The sequence below is a fragment of the Pleurodeles waltl genome, chromosome 7, assembly GCF_031143425.1.
Source record: "Pleurodeles waltl isolate 20211129_DDA chromosome 7, aPleWal1.hap1.20221129, whole genome shotgun sequence".
NCBI classification, from domain to species: domain Eukaryota; kingdom Metazoa; phylum Chordata; class Amphibia; order Caudata; family Salamandridae; genus Pleurodeles; species Pleurodeles waltl.
Window position 1 is genome coordinate 496,656,394 of NC_090446.1, and position 20,344 is coordinate 496,676,737.

Genomic DNA, 20,344 nt, shown 5'->3' on the forward strand with positions numbered 1-20,344 from the left:
TGCGTTCATTGGTCTCCTTGGAATAATCAGGAGTTATTCAGATATCATGCTGATCTATTCGGAAAGGACCATGAGTGCCCGCCACTTGGAGTATTTGACAGGTTTGGTCATGCCGCAGCAAGCATGCGATGATTGGTCGTGCCTTGAAGAGTTGTCGGAGTGTTTTGGGCCTATTTTTTGTGCCCGTTGAAATTCTAGCGGTGGGTCGAAGTTCAGTGAGGTAATTTTTGGGCGGGTGGAGCTCAGAAAGGCCTGCATATCCGTGCCTTCTTCATTTTCCGGGATCCCAAGTAGGCGAATGTTGTCTCTCCGGCTTCTATCCTCCATGTCCGTTAGTTTACTCCTAAGGTAGAGGAGATCTTGGTCTCGTTCCTGAGACACATTGGCCTGCACCTCTAGTAATCCCATGCGCTGTTCCAGTCCCGTCACTCTAGATTGAAAGCCTACAATGTCAGATCGCATAGATTTGGTCTCTAGTGTTAGCGAAGTTATAGAGGCGTCTATCCCTTCTATGTGGCGACTGACAGTGGTGATCTCCTGTAGTATCCGGTCCATAGTTGTAGAGTGATCTTTATCAGACATTGTGGTAGGCTCGGTTGGAGGTGGCGATGTACGAGGGCTTGTCGTTGTGGGGGTTAGACGTTTGTGATGTAGCGCTTCTGAAAATATTAGCTGTTGTGCAGGTTTGCTGGCGGATTTATGGTTCGGTTTGTTACCGGGCATCACCTCAACTGTCTGCAGAGACTGTCCACTTAGGGCCCGGGTTTCCCGCCTCAGGATCCGATAAGGGTATGGGTTTTCCGTGCCAGCCAATTCTCGTTTTTATTCTGTGTCTCCCCTTTTTTGGTTCTTGATTTTTTTTTTTTTGATCATCCCCCTCCCCCCCACCCCACCGGTTTCTGTGTCGGCTTATTTCTTGTCCTCCACTTTCCTCCCCCCCCTTTCTTTTTTTTTTTTTTTTTTTTTTTTTTACTTTATCACCCTAGCTATTATTGTGGGTTGTGACGGCCTGTCATAGTCTTCGGGTCGAAAGAGAGGTTATAACAAGAAGAATTCCGCTGCCGAGGAATCGATGTAGAGCCTACCGTAGCCCAGAATGTTGAAAAGCTATGTCCACTATCCGCCATGCCTGACTCTTCTGTGATTGGCGTTGATTGCGGTGAGTTTTAGGGGGGAGGGGAGGGTCGGGCTTGCTTTACTCCAAGTCTTTTGCCGGCTGCCTAACCTGGGCAGGGTATGGATGACTGCGCTCTCCACCTGTCGTCGCCAATACCCCCCTGGTGAATGTGGGTTGCGGTAAGGGCGTTGGTTCCTACACTTGAGCTGAGGTGACCTGAGAGGAGGGGGAGGAGCAAGTGATGATGAGGCCCTCCCCAGTCTTCCAGCTTGGCTCACTTGCCCCTGATGTAGCTTTCTTTTCAGTGTATCTTTTCGTGACTGTTGCCTTGTCTTTCTTTTGTTGTCATTCTGTCTTGACTTTGGGCACTTTTTTTGGGTATCCTCCCGTTGTTCTCTGGTCCTCTCTTACTCCAACATGTCCTATGGGGAGGGGGGTATGGGGTGTTTGTCCCTCTCTGGATGTGGTGAATTTTCTCGTCCCTCCTCCTCTCCTCTCCTCTCTCCGGTCTCTCTGCTCCTCCGGCTTCCTCTGTTCACTTCTCGCTCTCTGCGTTTCCTCCGGTCTCTCCCCCTCTCCACCCCGTCTCTTCGCCTCTCCTCTGCTCCCTTCTGTTCCCCTACTTCTCCTTCCTCCTCCCCTGCTTTTATTGATATTGTCTGCTTTGTGTGGGGGGGGGGGGAAGATTAGGTATGGTGTCCCAATGGAGGCATATTACTGTCCCTTGGTATCGGAAGAGAGGATGGGGGGGGTCATACCTCTGCTGCCAATGGTATGCTTCTGCTGTGTTGACTGCTCCGTCCTGTGTTCGAGAGGCACAGTCCCGCCTCTCTAACAAAACTTCTGCTCCCTCCTCGGCCGTCAGAGGGTCCGTGCCGCTTCAATGGATCTCCCCACTGGGGGCCAGAGGTCCGTAAATAAGATTAAATAAAATAAACAAGAAGGCGCAGGTCGTCGCAACCCCTCAGCCCTCCAGGCTGCCTCGCAGCCGCCGCACCGGCTACGGCCTTCGGGTGACGCGACTCCACCCCTCCGGCCAGGTCTTCTCAGCCGGGAGCGAGCTGCGAATTTCTGGCCCTCCGACCTGCTCTTGCGGAGTCCCAGGGCGCAAGTCTGAGGCACAGCTGTTGTGGGTATGAGAGGTGCCGGGCGCGATGGATTCTCCAGGTGACACCCCCCCCCCACAGGAATTGCCACGGCTCGGAGCTCACGCTCTAAGCGGCCATCTTGTTTCGTGGCCCGGCCACACCCCCCTTGTACCACAGTTTTGAGATTTTTCTAAGAGGTAGCCTATTTTCCACATTTTTGTGTCTTCAACCTACTTCCTGTTTGGTGGAAACCAGTGCGAAACCCATGAGTGATTCAGAAAAGCCATACATTTCTGAAAAGATAAAATTCTGAATTCAGCAAGGTGTTATATGTGTAGATCTGTTCAGGTATTCACAAGGAAAGTAACTGTTGAACTAAACAAATATTGAAAATGAGTAGGAAAAAATTATATTTGTGACATTTTTATCTAACTTTTTGTCACAATGGCTGATTGACAAAAGTAATACACCATTACTCCTGCTAGACCCTTCTGTTTGCTGGGATATATAGGGTTTGAGGTTTCTCCAAGAACCCAAGGTATCCATAGCAAACAGAGCACTGCCCCATTCAGTGTTTTTTCATTGAGTAACGAGTGTAGACCAATTCTTATAGCAAAATAGGCAGAGTGAAAAATGTGTATTAATGAAACTTATGTATTACTGAAATGGACACAAGATATAGGGTTTAGGAGCGGTGATTATTTCTCCATCTCTGAATTTATGGGTACCAGTACTAGCGTCTAATTTGGAGGGTATCTTCAATATATTGTCTTTCTTACACACTGGCTTACATTCGAAAGGCGCAAATGCAGCGAAATCCAATTGATAATGACAAATGTTCTACTATTGTATGATCCCACAAGTCTCCCAATTAAAAAATGTTACCTCACTTGTAGACCTAGTGCCTGCGACAGGAAATGGACGTAAAATGGATGCAGCGTATCTTTCCACTGAAAATTGACCCTCTTGCCATGTAGGTAGCTCTAGATTTTGGACCCTAACCCAACTGCCACTCATGAAAACCTAGTCAACCTGCACCTAAAGGTATCCAGGGTGGGCTGACTTCCGTGGCTCTCACTTTTAATTTTTATTTTTTATTTTAACTAGTAACCGGGCTTGGGCCTTGGAGATCTGAGGGACCATGCTATGGTGAAAAATCAGTAGGAGTAAACACACCTCACTCCATAGAACTAAACGGATTCCTTTTTTAGTTTTGCTGCAAGACATTTGTGCAGATTTTTAGGGAGGGAGTACTCGAAGCATTATAAGTTCTATATTGTCGGCCTGGATAATTCAGTGTTGGCAAAAAAAAAGGTCAATATGTGCAGCGGCTATTCATTTTTAATTGTTTCACAGTAAGTAGAATGACAGACACTCACAGCCTATATTTTTATCCTTCCTAAGTATATTGAATCACAGAAATTGAAAGGATAGGTATTCAAACCCATGTCTCATTCTACTTTGTTGTAGAGACATTTCTCTGGGAAATGTAAGGACCTTGCTTACTCCTGATGTCCTGCTTCATCACTGGGCTTCCGACTCCTTGTCTTCATGAACGTCTGTGTGGTCTCAACCATTTAGTTCGAGAGCAAGATCTCTTGAATGTTTGGTTTTGGGGAACGAAGTTTAAAACAGCCTAGGGCCATCTTCTGAAGTGTTTTATTGCTGGATACCCTGGCTGGATTAAAAGCTGCTTTATAGATGAAGTAGAGTTACTACCTAGCTGTCTCACTAAGTCCTTATGTTTCGTCTAACCATTGAAAAAGCCCTATTGATTAGTGCCTTTTACAGGCTAACAGTAAAAGCGCTGCAAGATCTTTGAAAGAACTGATGCATTTTGGAATGATAGGTGAACCGAATTAGCATAGAAGGGTCTGAGTAGAAGAGTAAGGACAAGGGTAGAATTGAAGGGTGGTACTAGTGGAAGAGTGGGGTGTACAGATAGTTGGGAGTGGTTAGCAGGAATATGAAGAAAAGGCAAGGAGAGGTAGTTGACAGTGAAGGTGACTACAGGAGTGAGGGTGCAGGAAGGATAAGAGTAAACATCACATTAATAAGGGTAAATGGTGTTCCTGCATGTTACATGTCTGTCTTTATGATGTGGACAACAAAAACACATCTTAAAATATGCGTATTACTCCTGTCTGGTGTTCATCTAATCATCAGTCTTTTCAATGGCTGAGAGCACATAGCAGGTTACAAAGAACCGTTTAGGTTAGTATATGTTAATTGTTTTCTCTACATACAAGATCGATAGTGACGTGAGGCGCAGCACAATGTGAAGCTCAACACACATGGTGTAAGTTAGTGGTATCACTTGGACATAGTGAATTAATCACACTCTTACTCGAGTTGTTGTTGTTAATCCGGTCAATCAGGGGGCGTCACCTAGTAGTGACACACTGTAAAATATCAAGTTCATGTTCGAAGTAGAAATTGTTCTGTTTGCAAAAGGAATTCATATTCATAGTTCCTCACAATTTTAGTTAGGGGATGTTAATTAAATGATTGCCTGTTTGCATCATATAATGGTGGAGGCCTCTTTCTTGAGTCAATGATAGTTATAATATGTTTTCTAAGTATTTCACTCAGTGACATTGTGGATTTGGCTCTCGAGGCTTCTATGGGTGGGTTAGATAATTGTGAGAAATGAGTGATCTTTGTCTCTTTTGCCCCTGGTTGGCCTGGTGGGTCTTGTGTTCCTCAACTAGAATCCTAGTGACTTAATATAGCGGAGTTAGCCATGGGCTTTGTGATAGTTGACCAAAACTTTTCAAACTAATAATACCATGATACCAGCGCTTACCTTGTGTACTATTTTTTACAGTGCTTTTAGTTTAGTGGTGCTAAGTATTGCTATGCTAGATAGCGTATTCTGCAGCTGTAATAAAGACAGAACATTTGCAAGTTTGTTCTCCGTTACATGGTGGTGTCTCGTTGCCATCCCTTCAAGTTTACAAACCACAGTTGACCAAATTGATAACTCCTCCTGAATTACACTTTGTGTGTTGCTTGCTCATTCATGGCGTCTCAAAGCCTAAATCATTTTTTTTGGTTGTGGATGTGAATCGACAGATAATATAAATTCTGCACAGGAAATACCCTTTGCCCTAGGAGTCTTTTCCTCAGCAACATCTTTTCTGGGTATTTTGCTTCTTTGTTGGGTATGTTTTAGGAGATCTCACAAACTGGCACTTTTCTCAAAAGAAAAATGGGTTTTGGAAATTTCATCTCATTGGAGCACAGCATTCTCCAGAATTGATTGGCAGACTTTTTGATATTAGATGCTGTTCTATATGTTGTTGCACAGCTGAGTTTTATCTGTCTCGATCTTTGGGTTGGCTTCATAAGGGATTGTCTTTAGTTGTTTCTTGGTCTTTTGGTTGCTTTCACCAACTGTTTGGGGGTAGCCTCGCTTTGTTTGCCACACAGTGCCTCGCAATGTTTTGCCCCCTCATCGTAATCTTGATGGAGGAACAATTTTGGCAGATGCATAGAAACTGACCCACCAGATTTTTTTTTCTCTAGGTTCTCCGCTGCTCTAGTCAGTTGAATTGTGGTATACCCAAGTGGTGATTATACCTTATTTAAGGGTGATGACAAGGTCCAGAAAGTAGAAAGATATTGTAGACATACCATGGTTGCATTTAAAGAAATTACAGGTGCCGATCCAATAGGTAAATCAAGTGTTCCTTTATAATCACCCTGCCAAATGCATAGACCATCCTCCATATAGTGCGCCCAGTATTTTATTCTTTGAAATAGGTTGTCATTGAGGTAAGTAAATTGTTCCTCGAATTTGTGCACATATAGACATGCCAAACCTGTGGCTAATGTTCTCTCCATAGCCCTCCTGGGGGATACACTTGCAAAGTGCTTCTGTATTTAACATTTATAAGTATTGTTGATCCGGAATAAATGGCATTGTGTCAGTAAGGTTAGGTACTCTTTTCATATCTTTAAGGTATGGTGGCAGGTATTGTACCAGAGGTCTTAGATATGATGATCACAAAACTGTGATAAGGGTTCTAAAAAGATGAAGCCAATACTTAGTAGAGTGGACCAACCTGAAGGTTTTTTTTATTTTTTGGGGTGCATTTTTGGGTTTGTGTAGAAGTCGGAAACTCTCCAGATTGTTAAAGATTCTTTAATAAGGCATTGCAGGGTATCTTTTTTACATCTTTGAGTCCTTTTTATTGGATCCTCCCTGCTGATTTGATAGTTTCTTGTATCTCAATAAACGTAGGCATCCATTGTTATATCCAGTGGTGTTTTGGGTAACTATGGATCCATCTTTGTCTGGAGCTTGATAACTAAATATCTGTGATCTTGAAATAATTAAATGCCTTTTTTCATCCTTATTCATAATCTGGTGTGTTTATATTAAGGTCATTTGAAGTGTTTATCTTTCCTTCTTTTCCAGAGGCTGTCTTGTCTATGTATGTTTCAGATCTTTATTCTGAAAGAACATTTTAAGTCTTGTCTTCCTTTAAAAAAAAAAAAAAAAAAAAAAAAAAAACCCGACCAATTCTCACCTTACTAGCAATATATCCAGTGTGTGTGGAGGGACAAAGCTGAATCTGTGTTAAGTGATCATCTGAGATATTTAGTAGTCTGCTAGATTCACCACATAATTGTGGTCTTGCTGTTACTCAGCAGTTCTTCCTTGGACATGCTGTTTGATTTGATGTTGATTTATTTTTAAACATTTCCTCCCCTTTCCTCAAACAAACCCGGAGAAGCTAGCAGTGAGATGTCTCTACTTTTGGACAAGAGTTATCAAAGAATGAAAGGCCTCTAATGCATTCCATAATATCATCTTAATATTATTGTACTCCGATCTAATATATAAAAACCTACAAAGCTGTGGAAATTAAAATGGAAACCCTTACTGACAGAGTGCAGTTTGTAAGTATTGGAAACAGTTGGCACCCTGACACACTCCTGCTGCGCCAAAGACCCCTCCAGTGAAGGTCTTAAAATCTCTGGCACTAAAGTTTACATACTAGTCATTATGGAGGTCCCTGCTTGAAACTCCTGAATGCAAATAGCCCCACAAGTTGGTGAAACCAGGTTCCTCTAACTGTAGTGCAAGACATGGATGGGGTTTAGAAAATGGTGATAATCCTGGTAGTCGACCTGCTGAGTGAGCAGTGGGGTTCTGGTGTAGTGTCCATTAACAACCTTTCGATGGGAAGAAGACTACTGGCACTCTGATGCTGAGGAATGGGTAAGCGCTGGCAAAGAGAAGTTGGATATAATGAGCATCGTGGTTTTGCTGAACTGTGCCCTGCAACACTCCAGAGGAACACATACATATGGGATATGGCAAGAACTACATACTTTGTAAATTTTTAGTTTCAGTCAGCTACCAGTGCCAAGCCAGTGTCGCATGAATGCACAATAAATATATTTACTGGAGAAGCAGCCTGGTCCTTTCTAGAGAGAGTAAAAATAATTGATTAGGGTGGTATTGGTCCTCCGTGTTTTCGTGCCGTGACTTACAAGTATGCATTTTTGTTGTAGATGGACGAATGTACACTTCAGCTCACCATCGTCGGTACTCCTTTGAGTATTGCTGGAATGTTGGAGTGTACTTAAGCCTTCAGAATGAAATAGTTACCTAATATTCCAGCACTTACTTTTCCTCTATTTCTAAATCCACTCCACCCTTCCCACTTTGATGCTGGTAGAGAATCATTCTTTTGTTAGAACTACTATGAAGGCAAAAGTGAGGATGCTGCTTCTCTTTTGCTCCTACTTGGGACTGTTTGCCTGGAATCAGTGCTACCTGTGGGGAGTCTTATTGTGTCAGGTGTATTATTGATTAAAAGACTTACAAATTACACCCAGTCTAATGTGGATTTTAGCAACCTCTACCTCATTAACACACACAGCGCCATCTGCACACAGCGCCATCTGCTTACAGCGCCATCTGCTCCCACCCCTACCCCAGTAACACACACAGTGCCATCTGCACACAGCGCCATCTGCTCTCACCCCTACCCCAGTAACACACACAGCGCCATCTGCTCTCACCCCTACCTCAGTAACACACACTGCGCCATCTGCACACAGCGCCATCTGCTCTCACCCCTACCCCAGTAACACACACAGCGCCATCTGCTCTCACCCCTACCTCAGTAACACACACAGCGCCATCTGCTCTCACGCCTACCCCAGTAACACACACTACATTAAAAACAAATAAATAAATAACCAAAGAGCCTTACCTGACTCAAAGCACTGTAAAGATGCCACAAATGTGGAACAGCAGGCAGGCAGGCAGGCGGGCAGCAGACGTGGAGCCGGTGACAGGAAGCAGACGACCAAAGCCCCGTAAAAGTTAGCTGCAAGCGCTGACTTTTATGGGGCTTTGGCTTCCAGGATCGTCAGGGCAACGCCATAAACAATGGCCGCCATATGTAACGGCCCTCCTCTATGTTTACATACTGCTGCCATTATGATATGGCGTTTGGTGTGCGTCTCGCGGGCCGCCAAGCTAGGTCCGTGGGGCCGTACTTTGAGTACCGTTGCTCTAGATCCTCTTGTAAAAAAAAAAAAAAAAAAAAAAAGAGTTTTAGCTGTAGTAAAGTGCTACAATTGGGATATTTTTGCGGTTTTATTCATGGCTTTGGTTTGCTAAAAAGTGTGTAATTCATCAGTGGTACCTAGGAAAGTCTGGTACTTAATAAACATTCAGGTGTGTGTTAATTACTACGGGAAAAGGGGTAAACTGTTAATTGAAGCACTTGCACTTGAACTGTCAGGCTGTGCATGCAGGAGACCATTCATTCTTAACTGGATTTTTTTTCTTTCTACTAACAGTGTAAATGAGTCAGAATGGAACAGGACGGTGGGGGAGACTTCCAGAAGACCCCAAATTTTCAGTGGAAAAGCTATAAACTAGTAGCGGATCCATCTTTAAGAAGAGCCACGCAGAAAATATACCGATATGATGGCATTCATTTTAGTGTTCCGGTAAGTACCTTGATTCCTCTGCTTCGCAGATACTCAGGCGCCATTATTTTATGTGTAATAATTCTAAACCACTTGTTCCTACAATAAGGACTTCTCAAAATGCTGAGCAAGGTCAGAAAGAAGTGCAAATGAAGCATTCAGTTGAGGGAATGACAAAAGAGCTGTGTTTCTCACTGGGCTAATAGCTAGCTTTGTGGACACATATGCCTTATTTGTTTTATTGGGCCATAGAGAAATAATTGGTGGAAAAATTCAAGAGGGGATAGGGAAGGAGAAAGGTGGAAGTCAATGAGGCAATATGACTTGTGGAACCAAACCTCACAACGTTTCCGAAAACAATACTCATGGGGATCAACTTGTGGTGGACATTTAGAACCTTGGGAAATTAGAAAATCCTTTTCACTCCCCTTCTACCATCAGAGTGCAAGTCGGTCATGCAAGTCTTCCTAACAGATATGTTTTTTGCAGTGTGATTCTATTCTACTTTGACATCTTGTGACTCATCCTGTCATTTTGTGATTGTGCTCAGTATATTTAGCATTGAGCAAGAGTCAAATTGACATGACTTATAAAGGTATTGGGGAAAATGGCTCCATCAGGACACTGGCAACTCGGTGGCAAGCTTGTGTGCTTGTGCTCAACAACTTACCAAGATCATAACAAACAGAACATTTCTGGGAGCGATTGTCTTGTGACGATGCAAACGAAGCCTAAAATCATTTGGACCAGTCTGCTCTCTTAAGCTGTACAATTAGATCCAGTCTTCCAGCTTCAAAGCTGACCCTCCTCGTATTTGCATGTGTTGATTTAGGGTGAGGAAGGACTGTTTTTGGAGTTATTTCATCCTTGTCAGAGATACCTTCCACCAGTGTTGATTAATCACAATCTTTTTCCAAAGGTGTCCACAAAGTGCACTGCTCCCATTTCAGAAATGTGAACCTGAAGGCAAAAGTAAGATTTTATTTTCTTTCACACCAGAGATGTACCTCTCGTCTGTGCCAGACCAACCACTGCTTCATATCAAAAGTCCATCTCAGCCAAATCCTAAGTATGGTTATTGAGCTGGAAATAAACCTCAACACCAACACTTCCTCAGTGCCCACAAAGAAAGTCCAGGATTTCACTTTAAATTAAGTAAGTCAGCCAAAAGGTGGAGTATGACTCCAAATGAAGAATCTGCTTGCTTTCTAGTATGGTTGTCCACAGTATATCCAAGAGCTAGTCTAGTCCATTGCACCCATCAACGCAGATGAATTTAAGTCATGGTGCTGTGCACAGTGCATCCCATTGATTTGGGGTACATTGGAAGAAAAAACAATCTTATGTACCCAAGTATAGATCCTTACTTTCTCCTGTAACCTAATTTGGACAACCCTTTTGCAGATAGTAAACCAAGTACCAGATCTCTTCAACATAACAGCCACTGCTGAGTCAGTGACACATCTGGTGGCAAGACGTTTTGCTACACCAGTCTGTATTCCACATAAATGAGACCCAAAGAAACACCAAATTCCCTTATTGTGGTCATGGTACAATTGAGATCCTGGAGTCTGAGCAGGCCTTCCTCCTGAAAAGAATAGCAGGGATCTGGATAATGAAGGTATGTAACATGATGCATAGTGGCCACTACATGAATATACCCTAATACTCTTCTAAAACAGTGTGCTGCCTTCAGTGAGAGCAGCTAGCTTAAATTCTCCAGTATCTCGTAGAGGAGCACAAGAACATATGGCCGTGGCATTGGAGAAGACATACTTAATCTCTTGCAGGTATACCACAATCTAATTGCCCCTATTTCTGGGATGGGTGGAGAGTAAGTGGAAAGAAGTAGGTGGGCTAAACTTGTAGGTAGCTTTATTTGGCTTCCTATAAATTGTTTTTCCGGTTTTCCTTTGTGAATATTGCATAGATTTTATGACTAGACCCATAAATAACAAATAATGACAGACTTTCATGAAATCTCTGGAAGTAGCAGCAGCCAGGTGACTCCACTGGTTTTCCACATTTAAAATGAGTCCAGAGGGAGGATAGTAATCTGAAACATTCTTCTTAGTCAGGTGTCTTCTTTTTCCTAAATTGGTGTACATGTCTTCTTGGTACCAAGACAAGAAAGACGAATCAAGGGATGGTTGCGAGTCTTATACCAATACTCTTCTGGTGGCCAAGACACAATAACTAAGCCAATCAATATGGTCTGCAACAGTAAACAATTAATGTGCTCCTTCAATCTAGGAGGTTTGTTCTATCCTTCTTGTTGGCCATATTGTGCTATCTTCCAAAATCAGAGACCTCAGTCAGACCATTTCTGACTGGTGTAACTTGTATGTATATTGGCCTCAGACCCAAGATCACATCTGTTCCTGATGATACTTACAAATAGAGGGCCCTGATTAGTCACTGTTGGCACCTGTTTTTCGTATCACAAAACAAATGCATCCCCCCCTCACACAACTTTGTTTTCAGTGTTGCTCATTTGTATTTGACATCAGTTCATTTCCACAACATAAACATGTTCTGCCATATGTCTGCTGGGGCTATGAAGTATACGTTTTATCCTGCCTTTATTAACCATTAACTTTTGGATTGAGATCCTGGGCACATCGGTTTATAAGAAAGTTTGCATCATCTGAGTTAAACAAACCCTTGATGTTCACTGTCCTGCCATCTAGTATTGGGTTCAGAATATAACACCTTGCTTAAGTGTTTATTTGGAGTTTGTGTCAAACATTTATGGTTGCTCAAACCCTAAATGTAGAGATTGTATTTTTTCCACCACTGGGTTTGGAGTTGTTTAGTTTGAAATACTGCTCACTAAAGGTGAACACTGGACATTGAAGGCCAAATTAGAAGTAATATGATAGGCCTAAACACTTTAAGTATAGAAAATGATATGACTCAGAGGGATAGAAGTTATTATATTGGCTGTAAAGGCCTCCTTTAATCACCACAGTGTGCCTTTCAAGAGGAGTTCAGATGTGACATAAGCTCCAGTTAGGGGGTTATAAAACCAACTGAGCATTCTAACATTGGATGAAAGAATGAACGTTTTTGGATAGTGAAGAATAGAATCGTTTGGTTTGTGGAGTTTATTAAGCTCAGTTTATTCCACAGAAACTCACTGACCAGGATACACCCTGCATATACAATGCCTTCAAAGCATACCATTTAAATACCAGGGCCATCAAAATGTGGTCACACATATTCTTGTATTTCCTCACAAGATACTGAAAAAGTGCTTTATCACTGGCTTCTAAACATGACTTTATAAAGACTGTCAACCATGATAGGAATGTTGTATGGAGTCTTGAACACTGAATTTCCACACTTTTCACTGAGTTTGAAAAAGCCTGCATATCTAATGCACAGAGGCACCTCTCAGAGTGTGTCAGAGGCTAGGGTTACGATTTTGTTTTTTTAATAGGGTGATTAAAAAAAAAAAAAACAGCACCCCACAAAAAACTACATTGAAGCACCTATAACTAAACCTGCTCATTAACATATCTGAAAAAATAAGACAAAACAACCTAAAATCTTTAACAGTAGAAAAGCTAAAAACAAAAAAGCTCCCTCTTCTTTAAAACTTCAGGTCAGGGGTCTCCATCCACTTCTATAATAATGAGACCTACTTTTGACGTATGCAAATCATCCAGCACTACTAACAAATATTATCACTGTTCTGCTAGAGACTTTTACATGCAGATTCCTCACATTATGAATATCCTCAGGCTGGATCTAGCAACTGTTGCGTAACCAATGCCTCACATGCTGACAGGTGGCAACATGCGGCTTCATTCTTTCTCATGCCACGCCGCCCCACGCAGATGACATGTTGGTTCTCACCGTTGCATCTTTAATGGGAGATTTAGAAAACCAAAAAGGATCCACAAACATAAAGCATTCAAACAAGGGTGGCCAGTGTTGTGCCACACACACCATTCAGAGTTATATGATGCACCTGTGTTGACCATATAGCCATTCTCTGCCAGCTGAGTCTGCTTTGGTCCTGATTCTGTTAAGAATCCCTTACGATCTGGTGTGACTCTGGAACATCTTCAGTAGCTTAAATTAGCTAGTTACTGAATCTCTGGTGCTACACTAAATACCACTGTACCCCCTTCGTGCCACATTTATCAAAGAGGTTCTCAAGCTGGCTTAGGTTCTGGATTTTTCCACATGCCAGCTGTGCCCTTAGATCTCATTCCGAGGCCAGTTCCATGTTAGGCTCCGGTCTGGTTGAGTCTGGATCCAACAACACTTATGGCTCCATTAATAGTGCTGAGTATGGCATCACTGGTGTTGACATGACCAACACCATTGCCTTGGGCATCGCGAGTCGAGGACTCTATTCTCTCAGATTGAGCACACACATTCCATAGCCTAGATCTAGACTGTGTGCCCAGTCAGAACCCGATTTATTCTCAGGTGGAATGTACTTCTGAAAACAAAAATACCATTCATGTGAAGAAGGGGATGTTTTTGAAGATCTGCAGAAAGCCAATGGTCTGGATACCTAACAAAACACATTGACTCTTCCCCCAATTTCTGCAATAGCTATTGAGGAAACTCAGTCATTTGCCATAGATAGTAGCAGACCCTTGACTATCTTACCCACACAGGTGGTCTGAACAAGTCTGTTCACAGGGGTTTTAAACCCAGGGCAATCTTCACAGGAGTGCTTTCCGTACCGCTCCTCCAGACAGGGAGTATAAGAAAATGGAGGATTCCTCGATGTGACAAAAGCAAATTCAGCTTTTCAAAGGATCACAGAGAGTAAGGCCACTCCCAGTTCTTTAGGTTTAGATCTAGAAACTAGAGCTAGTCAAATAAAGTGACCTAATTAAAGTTGCTCACAATTTCATTGTCAACCCTAGCCCAGTTTGTGATTGGGTTCGTAAATGGAATACGTGGGGAATATCAGGAGACTGCGCTATTCTTGCCTTCAAGGCCGATCTCTATTAGCCTGCTGTTTGTTTCACAACAATGTTCTTTTTGACACTGAAAATATGTTACAGGCTGTAGTCACTAGATGGCAAAATAGCCACATGGCAAAATCATCAATAGTGATGGCATACTTTAATAACATTTAAACAAAATCTGACAAACCCTCCTTCTTGAATGCACAATTATGGCACAATGTAATTTTATGTATAATCCTTATAATGGGTAGGTGAATGTCTTTTCAACCTTGGGTGCAATAATAAAAAAGCTAAAGAAAGCCTTTTTAACTGGTGGTGGTTTCCTTTAGCATCATATACACATCACACAAACGGTATTGGCCATAATCCTAATGAACAGTGTTGTATTATGCAATAGTGGTGGCAAAACTGAAAAGAAAATAGTGGCAGTAAATGGCTTAACAATCTTCAAAGTGAAAGAAAAGACTGTTTTGTCCAATCAATAATTTTTTCAGTATTTACTACAGAAACACAACACAATAGAATATGTTTTGGTACAACAGTAGTAACAGAGGATGAGGGTGGCAGCTATTTCAAATGGGAAGGCCTCCTGCAAATTGCATACACTGCAGTGCACCAAAAGCAATTTTTAAAACAAAAATAATTAAAATAACAAAATTCTATATGGCATGCAGACCGCAGTGCTCAATAGTATTGGTTCTCACTCATCCAATTAAAGTTTTCTATTAAACTGTTATATTTTTATTTTGTTATAGCTATAATTAAAATACCTTCATCTGCTTCATCCTAATTATTTTCAGGACAAAAAACGGATGTGCTCCCTTAACATAATGGTGAGCCGCAGCTAAATCCCTATAGATCAAGGGAGCCGCAGGTTAAAAGTGTTTGGGAACCACTGCCGTAAGATGTGAGGTTGGGATCTGGTCAACAGCGTTCAGCTTGTCCTGTCAAGGTAGAACCAATAGTGACGGCATCTTGTGACCCCATCCCCAAAGTCAACAGTATTTACTGAGGCCTAAGCAGACAAACTGGACTTTATTAAAATCTAACACCCCTCGCCACTGCCCAGACCACTCCCAGTGTCTGAAAATAGACTATAGGGTGTATCCGCCAGTGGCAACAAGCAGCTCCTGGGGTAACAAGTATAACAGCAATTTAGAGAAAGTGCCTCTTAGACAATAATCAATCACATATATGAATAAAAATAATCATATGATCCCAACGGAACATAAATACAAATAGGATGTTGTAAGGAAATGCCTCCTTGGCATGGTTACCCCCTGACATTTTGCCTTTGCTGATGCTATGTTTTGAATTGAAAGTGTGCTGAGGCCTGCTAACCAGGCCCCAGCACCAGTGTTCTTTCCCTAACCTGTACTTTTGATTCCACAATTGGCACACCCTGGCATCCAGGTAAGTCCCTTGTAACTGGTACCCCTGGTACCAAGGGCCCTGATGCCAGGGAAGATCTCCAAGGGCTGCAGCATATCTTATGCCACCCTGGGGACCCCTCACTCAGCACAGACACACTGCTTGCCAGCTTGTGTGTGCTGGTGAGAACAAAACGAGTAAGTCGACATGGCACTCCCCTCAGGGTGCCATGCCAACCTCACACTGCCTATGCAGTATAGATAAGTCACCCCTCTAGTAGGCCTTACAGCCCTAAGGCAGGGTGCACTATACCATAGGTGAGGGCACCAGTGCATGAGCACTGTGCCCCTACAGTGTCTAAGCCAAACCTTAGACATTGTAAGTGCAGGGTAGCCATAAGAGTATATGGTCTGGGAGTCTGTCAAACACAGACTCCACAGCACCATAATGGCTACACTGAAAACTGGGAAGTTTGGTATCAAACTTCTCAGCACAATAAATGCACACTGATGCCAGTGTACATTTTATTGTGAAATACACCCCAGAGGGCACCTTAGAGGTGCCCCCTGAAACCTTAACCGACTATCTGTGTAGGCTGACTGGTTCCAGCAGCCTGCCACAACCGAGACATGTTGCTGGCCCCATGGGGAGAGTGCCTTGTCACTCTGAGGCCAGTAACAAAGCCTGCACTGGGTGGAGATGCTAACACCTCCCCCAGGCAGGAGCTGTAACACCTGGCGGTGAGCCTCAAAGGCTCACCCCTTTGTTCCAGCACCGCAGGACACTCCAGCTAGTGGAGTTGCCCGCCCCCTCCGGCCACGGCCCCCACTTTTGGCGGCAAGGCGGGAGGAAATAATGAGAATAACAAGGAGGAGTCACTGGCCAGTCAGGACAGCCCCTAAGGTGTCCTGAGCTGAAGTGACTCTAACTTTTAGAAATCCTCCATCTTGCAGATGGAGGATTCCCCAATAGGATTAGGGATGTGACCCCCTCCCCTTGGGAGGAGGCACAAAGAGGGTGTACCCACCCTCAGGGCTAGTAGCCATTGGCTACTAACCCCCCAGACCTAAACACGCCCTTAAATTTAGTATTTAAGGGCTCCCCTGAACCTAAGAATTTAGATTCCTGAAACCTACAAGAAGAAGAGGACTGCTGAGCTGAAAGACCCCTGCAGAGGAAGAAAAGAAGACACCAACTGCTTTGGCCCCAGACCTACCGGCCTGTCTCCTGCCTTCCAAAGAAACCTGCTCCAGCGACGCTTTCCCAAGGACCAGCGACCTCTGAATCCTCAGAGAACTGCCCTGCTTCAAGAAAGACTAGAAACTCCCGAGGACAGCGGCACTGCTCCAAAAGAACTGCAACTTTGTTTCAAAGGAGCAGATTTAAAGACCCCTGCAACTCCCCGCAAGAAGCGTGAGACTTGCAACACTGCACCCGGCGACCCCGACTCGACTGGATGAGAACCAACACCTCAGGGAGGACCCTCCGGCGACTCCGAGACCGTGAGTAACCAAAGTTGTGCCCCCTGAGCCCCCACAGTGACGCCTGCAGAGGGAATCCCGAGGCTCCCCCTGACCGCGACTGCCTGAACTCCATTTCCCGACGGCTGGAAAAGACCCTGCACCCGCAGCCCCCAGCACCTAAAGGAACGGAACTCCTGTGCAGGAGTGACCCCCAGGAGGCCCTCTCCCTTGCCCAGGTGGTGGCTACCCCGAGGAGCCCCCCCCTTGCCTGCCTGCACCGCTGAAGAGATCCCTTGGTCTCAAATTGAAAACCACTGAAAACCCGACGCGTGTTTGCACACTGCACCCGGCCGCCCCCGCGCTGCTGAGGGTGTACTTTTTGTGCTGACTTGTGTCCCCCCCGGTGCCCTACAAAACCCCCCTGGTCTGCCCTCCGAAGACGCGGGTACTTACCTGCTGGCAGACCGAAACCGGGGCACCCCCTTCTCTCCATTGAAGCCTATGTGTTTTGGGCACCTCTTTGACCTCTGCACCTGACCGGCCCTGAGCTGCTGGTGTGGTAACTTTGGGGTTGCTCTGAACCCCCAACGGTGGGCTACCTTGGACCCAAACCTGAGACTTGTAAGTGATTTACTTACCTGACAAAACTAACAAAAACTTACCTCCCCCAGGAACTGTGAAAATTGCACTAAGTGTCCACTTTTAAAACAGCTATTTGTGTTTTATATGAAAAGTATATATGCTACTGTAATTATTCAAAGTTCCTAAAGTACTTACCTGCAATACCTTTCAAATGAGATATTACGTGTAGAATTTGAACCTGTGGTTCTTAAAATAAACTAAGAAAATATATTTTTCTATAACAAAACCTATTGGCTGGATTTGTCTCTGAGTGTGTGTTCCTCATTTATTGCCTGTGTGTATGTACAACAAATGCTTAACACTACTCCTTTGATAAGCCTACTGCTCGACCACACTACCACAAAATAGAGCATTAGTATTATCTCTTTTTGCCACTATCTTACCTCTAAGGGGAACCCTTGGACTCTGTGCATACTATTCCTTACTTTGAAATAGTGCATACAGAGCCAACTTCCTTCAGATGTAGAAGAAAGTCTGCAGGGGAAATCTCTTTAGGACTAAAAGCTTAAAGGTGGCTTTGAGCCCTCCTATTACCTACCATTAGTAAGCTTGCACATTGCTCCAGTTTCCTTGCTTATTATTGGTCAGCAGCTCGCTGTTTCCTTCTGGGACTTGAGTTACTGTCCCTGCAGTGGCGTATGGACTAACTACAGTTTCCTCTCTACGTCTAGTTCCTTCCACTGGCAAAGTTCTTGTTCTTCTTGTTCTTCTTGTTCTTCTTGTTCTTCTTGTTCTTCTTGTTCTTCTTGTTCTTCTTGTTCTTCTTGTTCTTCTTGTTCTTCTTGTTCTTCTTGTTCTCCCTTTCCGGGGTCTTGCCCAAAGCTCCTTCCTCCAAACCCACTCACTTTGCTTGCACCCCTCTGTATGTGGTCTTTGTGCTCTCCGACTCTCTCTTCCTCATCGTCCACCAATTTCTTCCCTGAGAGGCAGTTGGATTTCTTAATGTTTTATAGAGGTGAACACACCAGTGTGGGCTGCTGTGCAACATGGCTTAAAGCAAACAATAAAAAGGCGCTATGATGCAGTCATCTCTGGCCTCGCCATAGCACTTTGTTTTTATTTACGTTAAGACATGGTGCACAGCAGCCAGTGCTGCTGTGGGACATGTCTTAAAAAAAAAAAAAAAAAAAACTTTGACAACACCAATAGATCTCGCATACGCAGAATCTTTTGGCTTGCCAATGCTTGTTTTCAAATCCATTTTCCTGCCAGAGAGGCTTTAGGATGCCCTTGCTGTGAAAAGGGCATTGTGTTATTATTTGAACAAGCAAAAAACGTTTTGTAAGGTCAAACAGCTCTTTGTCAATTATGGCGCTCTTCAGACAGATTTCTTTGCCTCAAATTCAAAAAGCTATTAGCCAAGTTGATGGGTTCTTGTATTGTTGCCAATTATAAGTGGGATGAGGAGCCTTACGATGGCTGTTTTTCCCCAACACTCCATTTGAACAGCTTGTAAAGGAACTGTACAAATATTTCAAAATGCATCTGCAGTTAGGAAGTACGTTGGTTGGTAACTGATGGACACAGAGATTTTAGTAGGATCAAAACAAATTTGAAAACTTTACCTAGTGATGTGTAAATGATACACATTTGCAGAAACCCGATTTTCAAACATAGATTGTATGCTTTATGGTTGTATCAGTTAAATTGCATGGCAGAAGGTAATTTTGAGGCATTTTTTTATTGGACAGTGTGCTGTATGTAAATGACAGTTCGTTATTGCATCATGCTTTACTAATATATTTATTAAAAATGAGTTTTTAAAAATGAACTGAGAAACGTTTTTGCCCCCACCCTGATGACAATGCTGTTTGTAAACTAACAGAAGTGAGGGGTTGAGTGTACGCTATATGTGGGCTATATTCTTATTATACAAAAAGTTTAATCCATTAAAGCAGTGGTTCCCAACCTGTGGTCTGGTGTCCGCGACTGCTTCGAAAATTAAATAATATTAACAGATTAGGTCCCCATCTTTCAGTAATGACTTGGTTGGGGGTGTGGGGGGGTCTCTGGTCTCCAATGATGATTCAGAGGAGGTCCCTGAGTTCAGTAATGATAACGTGGGGGTCCACAGAAGTCAAAAGTTGGGGAACTACTACATTAAAGCAAACAATTTTTGTGCAGCAGACATGCCAAAATAACATGTTTGAAGGAGCTCTTATATGTGATCATGAAGGAAAAGATGGCTTGGGTAAATACAAATATTTGTCTAGGTTCACACAATTTAAGATCAATTTATGGGTCAAGAGCGCATTACAGTTAGGTCAAGTAGATTTTTCAAGTCACTAGACATCTTTGATTTTTCAAGGCCTGCTTTAACAATTGAGCTACTTGTTTTTTTAAAGTATGTTGTTTCTGATCAGGTTTACTTTTATTTAATTGGCTTGGGAAACATGCCATTTCTTAAAAATTTGTGTTCCAGCAACTTAGAGACATTCTGCCTTTGACGCGTTCATTGATAAGGCCCATACTGAAGAACTAGGATTACAAGTAAGAAAATGTTGCTTCTTCAAGACAGTTTATCCCAAAATATAGCTTTTATAATCAGAAACGGAGGCTTTAATCTGCTTGTTGGTCTTTACATCAGCAAGATCAAGGGTACCAGAGAGATTGTTGTCACCAGTCCCTAGTTTCTTAAACCAAAAACCTAATTTGCAAGTTCATCAGGACATTCACCATAACACTTGTGGTGATTCTTCCCGCCCTCAGCCCCCTTCCTCACCCGCCAACCTCCACTCTTCACTCCATTAGGGGGCAATGTGTGGT

General features: G+C 43.3%; 1 protein-coding gene across 10 annotated transcripts in view; it reads left to right on the forward strand.

The window, feature by feature from the left end:
• SETD1A (SET domain containing 1A, histone lysine methyltransferase) overlaps positions 1-20,344 on the forward strand; it is a 905,198-nt gene that overhangs the window by 78,552 nt on the left and 806,302 nt on the right. For all 10 annotated transcript variants that reach the window (XM_069244167.1, XM_069244168.1, XM_069244163.1 and 7 more), the window contains one exon: positions 9,034-9,186. In XM_069244167.1, the coding sequence (XP_069100268.1) occupies positions 9,049-9,186 (138 nt within the window). In that variant the 5' untranslated portion in view covers positions 9,034-9,048. The remainder of the gene's footprint in view (positions 1-9,033; positions 9,187-20,344) is intronic.